General features: G+C 53.4%; 1 protein-coding gene across 1 annotated transcript; it reads right to left on the reverse strand.

Annotated features, from left to right (window-relative positions):
* Nucleotides 1-935: 935 nt before the first annotated feature.
* LOC104021445 (zinc finger protein ZIC 1) lies at nucleotides 936-4,597 on the reverse strand. The gene is made up of 3 exons (XM_087739629.1): nucleotides 3,508-4,597; nucleotides 2,177-2,340; nucleotides 936-1,630 (listed from the first exon to the last, which is right to left on the reverse strand). Exons 1-3 carry the CDS (start codon nucleotides 4,481-4,483, stop codon nucleotides 1,433-1,435), a joined length of 1,338 nt encoding a protein of 445 aa, XP_087595755.1. The 5' UTR covers nucleotides 4,484-4,597; the 3' UTR covers nucleotides 936-1,432.
* Nucleotides 4,598-5,226: the final 629 nt, after the last annotated feature.

Here is a 5,226-nt window from a genome sequence, read left to right on the forward strand (position 1 = left end):
ATCTATTTCTGTTATTTTTATGGTTGTTATTCTATGTCTGCAAAGGTCATTTAAATTATACTGCGGCCGAAAATTTGTTTCATAAATTTTGATATAAATACTAATTACACACTATAGTAATGCCAGCAGGGATCCTTTCATTTATCACATTTATATCACCTTCGCTGCTTTAGTGATGACATAATGGAAAGCAGTGAAAAACTGGGACAGTTTTATTCTAATATCCTAAAGCTAGTTGGAGTTGCAGCAGGTTGACTTAGCGAATAAGAATTCCTACCACAATTCATGGGATTTAAGAATCTTTAATAAGGTACGAAATGTTACCAAACAGTTCTGTAAACTAAATTTTACATACCAATTCTTCTAGCCATAAATATTGAATATCTTGTAACATGTATAACCGGACCTTTACATGCGGATAAATATGGAAATTAGGATTTATATACATTATGTTCTTGTATTTGCCAAAAGCAACGGACAGATATAGTTTATATCTTTTTTTTTTTTTTAATATCACTTTACATAAACAAATGTAACAGTTTGACACGCAGATCCAGGCTTTCACTATACGAATTTCTTGACAGGACGTGTAACAACATTTTACTGCACTACTTAGACTGGACTTTGGGACGAAATGTTGCACTTTATACAAAAAAGCACATTAATACCAATAATATTCTGTTAGATCGACGTTTAGACTGTAATAATACAAAGTAATTCACATTTTGGTACACATTTACTAGAACATTCTTGCCATTCAGTACAAATAGTTGAATTTCTACCTCTTCCCTCTGCCCCCCCACCACCTCCGCCCCCCCGCCGCCGCTCCCGCCCGCCCGCCCCTCCCCCCACATATATGCAAAGACCACAAATCCACATATCCCCTTATTCAACTTGCGATATAACTATTTACAAAATCAAACAGTACATTTTTTTGTTGTTTTGTTTTTGAAGCTAATAATTCTGTATTTACAAGAGGGGATGGGGGGGAAGGCCGCTGCCCGAGCAGACATGCAGTTGGAGATCTCTAATCAGTGGTTTCCAGTAAAGCCCTACACAGTTGGCATTTGCCCTGGTAACCTTGTCTTCTTATGCATTCTACTCACCCCTTCGCCTACCAAGCCTTGGAACAGAGCAAAGCAGAACAGTCAAAAAAAAAAAAAAAAAGGAAAGGAAAGAAAAAGAAAAAAAAATAAAAATGAGAAATAAAAGAGGAAGAAAAAAGAAAGGAAGAAAAAAATTTGAAAAATGAAGTCTTCATTTTACTCAGTCCTGGGTCTACTGGCAGCATTTTGTTTTTGTTTGCTGATTTAAATTCTGATTTCAAAGTGTTCATTATTTTTGGAGTCTTTAAATAGGGTATTTGTTTGCTCGCTTGGGGCTTTTTTGTTTTGTTTCGGTTTGTGTTTTTTTGATGTTTTGTTTTAGCGTTTTAGACGTACCATTCGTTAAAATTTGATGTAAGCGTGCTGTGGCTGGACGTGTGATGGACTGCGGAGGAGGAAGGGGATAAGGAGCTGGCGGTCTGGTTTTCTGTGGATGGAGACACGATGGTTGGAGGGGTGGAGGACTCGTAGCCTGAGCTGGCGGCGGGAGAAGGCTGGGACCCCTGCGAGGATGATTCATGGACCTGCAAGAGAAAACCCGGGCAGAAATAGAGCGCGGCGGAGGACGGAGGCCCCGGCGGCGGCCGCCTTCGGCTGGGGATGCGCCAGACAACGGGACCCAGCGCCGAGCCGCGGGCTCGGGCATCCCCGCGGGACTCCCCGCCGGCCCCAGCCCCGGGGCCGCCCCCCCGGCCCCGGCCCCGGCCCGGCGGGCAAGGCCGGGCAGCGCCCACCGGCTGCCTCCTCGCACTGCCCCCCCTCCCCTCCCCGGATAAAACGCACCGACACAAGGCCCTGCCCGCGGGGCCGGGGCTGAGCGCGGCCGGGCGGGGGGCGGCGCGGCCCGGCGGGCCCGGGGCGGGCTCCGGGGCCGGGGCCGGGGCCGGGCCGCAGCAGCGCGGAGCCCCGCAGCCGGCCGGCCCCGGGCCGCGCTCCGCGCTCCGCCCGCCGGCAGCGCCGCGCCGCCGCCCCACGGCCCGGGCGCTCCTGCCCGCCGTCCCCGCAGCCCGTTCCCCCGGCCAGGCCCGGGGCGGCGTCCGAGCCCCGCACACCAGGCGCCCTCCATTTACCTTCATGTGCTTTCTGAGGGAGCTGGGGTGCGTGTAGGACTTGTCACACATTTTGCAGAGATAGGGCTTGTCGGAAGTGTGCACATGCATGTGCTTTTTGCGGTCGCTGCTGTTTGCAAAGCGCCTGTCACAGCCCTCGAATTCACACTTAAATGGTTTTTCACCTATTGCAGAGGGAAGGGGGGGGAAAACGGATCTGATTAAGCAGGGCCGGCTGGATCGCTCATTGTCCCCATCGCCCCGCCGGACGGAAGCCCAGGGCTCCATTTCAAACACTTGCAACTTTCTAACTTCAACGAGGCTCAAAGCCCAAAACCTTGCTTCTCTTCACTGTCCTTTCCGCACCTCCGACCCCTGCTCAGCGCCCATTTCGGGGGGGGGGGGGGGGGGGGGGGGAGCTAAAGAACTTTTTTTTTTTTTCCCCCCTTTGGAGGGGCGAGTTTCATTTGCAGCCCCAGCCCTGGGCACCTCTCCCTCCTCGCAACGCTCCAAGCGAGAGAGCAGGCGTGGTGGTATTTACACACGATCCTCGGTGTCTAGTTTCCGTTTTTATAGCTCATTCTCGTGATATTTTACGCTCCCACCCACCCCAGCCCCCTCCCCCGTATTTTCTTGCAATATTGAAAATTATCCGGCCGGGGAACACAATGCGAGGGCAGCCCCACAAACCCTCTGCAAAAGCACTGGGGAAAGCGGCGCTGGCGGTCGGTGCTCGGGGGTGGGAGCGGGGGCACAGAGCTCTTCCAGCCCGGGGCTGCTGCATTTCCACCTCCCGCGATGGGGAAAAGTTCTCAGGGATCCCGGCGCCTGCCCTCCGCACAACAATAACACGCTAACGCGCCGGGCTCGGTTTATTTAAAATCGCTCCTCGGAATTAAATATTTACCAAGCCCTGAATTGCAGAGGGGAGACGGATGAGCTGCCTGCGATATTTAGCACAATTTCTCATCGTGCCACAGTCAAAACTGCCGAACAACAATTAATTAAAACCTATAAATTTAAACAGGACAGGTTGCTGGGATTCCCGCCCGCCCCCCCCCCCCCCCCCCCCCCCCGCCCTAACAATCCCGGCAGCAAAGCCTGCCTTTCTCCCCCTCTGCCTCGGCAGGGATAATTTTCTTTTTGTTGCTGCTGCCGGCGTGGCTGCGACCGAGCTCGTTTTGCAACGGAGCTCCGAGCCTGCCTCGGGTGGCCCTGGACCACCCCCCCCCGGCCCGACCCCCGGCCAAGCAGCGCCCCGGCCCCCCCGGCCCGGCCCTGCGCCCCGCTCCGGCCCCGGCGCTCGGCGCTTCCACTCGCAGAGAGAAAAGCTACAGAGAAGGTTACCGTACCTGTATGAGTTCTTTTGTGTATTTTGAGATTCTCTGATCTGGCAAACACTTTGCCACAGCCTGGGAAAGGGCAGGGGAAAGGTTTTTCACCTGTGTGGACTCTGATGTGATTTACAAGTTTATATTTGGCCTTGAAAGGTTTCCCTTCTCTCGGACACTCTTCCCAGAAACATATGTGATTGGACTGCTCGGGTCCTCCAACGTGCTCCACCGTGACATGAGTCACCAGCTCGTGCATCGTGCTGAAAGTTTTGTTGCAGGACTTTTTGGGGTTTGACAATTGCTCGGGCTCAATCCACTTACAGATGAGTTCCTGTTTGATGGGCTGCCGCATGTAACGAAAGAAGGCCCCTGCCCCGTGGTGGGCTGCCATGTTCATGTTCATGTGGCCGTAGCCGTGCAGCTGGGTCGAGGCGTAGTGCTCGGAGCGGGGGCTGGTGACCTGGCCGTACTGGTCGGGTCTGCCGTACATGTCTCCGGAGAAGCCCAGGCGCATCTGCCCGTTCACCACGTTAGGCGAAGCGTGGCTGGTGGCTTGTTCGTGCAGCCCCGGAAAAAGTATATGTCCCGCGGCATCGGTGTGTCCGTGGGGTCCGGCGAAGCTGCCGGCGGCGGAGGCGAAGAGGCTGTGCTGGGCGCTGGCGGCCGCCGCCTCCCCGAAGCCGCGGTTGCGGAACAGAAAGTCCCGGGTGGAGTTGAAGGCGGCGCTGGAGTAGGAGCTGACATGGGTCGGGTGGTGGTGGTGCCCCAGGGCCGCCGCCGCGTAGCCGGGCGCCTGCGAGGTGAAGGCGGTCTGGCCGGCCGAGGCCAGCTCGTGGGTGCTGGGGTTGATTTTGAAGGCGCCCATGCCGTCGGCGAAGGGGTTGATCCCCAGCCCCACTTCTCTGTCCGTGACATCGGCCGTGGAGTGGTGGCGAGAGGATCCGAAGGTAGTGACTCCTATGGCGGGATACTGCGGTCCAGCATCCAGAAGCATCTTCCCAGCGTCGATGCAGCAACCAAAAAAAAAGCACGCGCGCACACACACAACGCGGAGAGAAGCAGCAGCAGCAGCAGCAGCAGCAGCGGCGAAAACACCCTCTTTGGAAAGTCAGCGACGATCACCACCAAAGCAACCACATCAAAAACACCCCCTTCGGCATCAGCGCGGGGGGAAGGAAAAAAAAGGGGGGGAAGAAGAGGGGAAAAAAAAAAAAAAAAAAAGCAGAGGCTGGTGCGGAAGGGGGAAAGAGATCTTCGCAGTTGCAAATAATAATAATAAAAATGTGCCCCAAAAATATTCACTGTCTCTCTGCTTTGACTTTTCAGGGAGGTTTAAGTGGGGAAGGGGGGGGTTGGGTGGGCTCAAAAATAAACTGGCTGCAAATAACAATAACGGAGAGAGATCAACACGGGCAGCAAAAAAACAAAACAAAAAAGAAACTTCCTTCAGTGATTTTTTTGGCTATAGGAATGTTGCAAAGTGGCCGAGAGCTTGTTTCTCTCTCCTCTTCGAGCTTCCCCACACTCTCCCCGATTTTTTTTTTGGGGGGCCTTTTTTTTTTTTTTTCGCTTTGCAAAAAAAGGCGCAAATCATGCACAATATTGTCTTTTGCGGTTTATCTTCCTGGGGAGAAACTTTCACCTCCTCAGCCGGGCGGTGAACGCGAGACTGATAGCGGCAATCATTCCTGCAGATAAATGAATTGAAAAGACGACACCGTCCCCCCCCTTGATGAA

Source organism: Nipponia nippon, unplaced genomic scaffold (genome assembly GCF_047370975.1).
Source record: "Nipponia nippon isolate SJK-2023a ecotype South Korea unplaced genomic scaffold, ASM4737097v1 scaffold_7, whole genome shotgun sequence".
Lineage (NCBI taxonomy): Eukaryota > Metazoa > Chordata > Aves > Pelecaniformes > Threskiornithidae > Nipponia > Nipponia nippon.

Excerpts from the sequence above, each read along its gene's own strand:
- LOC104021445 (XM_087739629.1), bottom strand. The coding sequence starts at position 4,483 with ATGCTTCTGGATGCTGGACCGCAGTATCCCGCCATAGGAGTCACTACC. Across the intron at positions 2,341-3,507 it reads ACACAAAAGAACTCATACAG|GTGAAAAACCATTTAAGTGT; the intron begins GTACGGTAACCT and ends CCTCTGCAATAG. Across the intron at positions 1,631-2,176 it reads CCCTCAGAAAGCACATGAAG|GTCCATGAATCATCCTCGCA; the intron begins GTAAATGGAGGG and ends TTTCTCTTGCAG.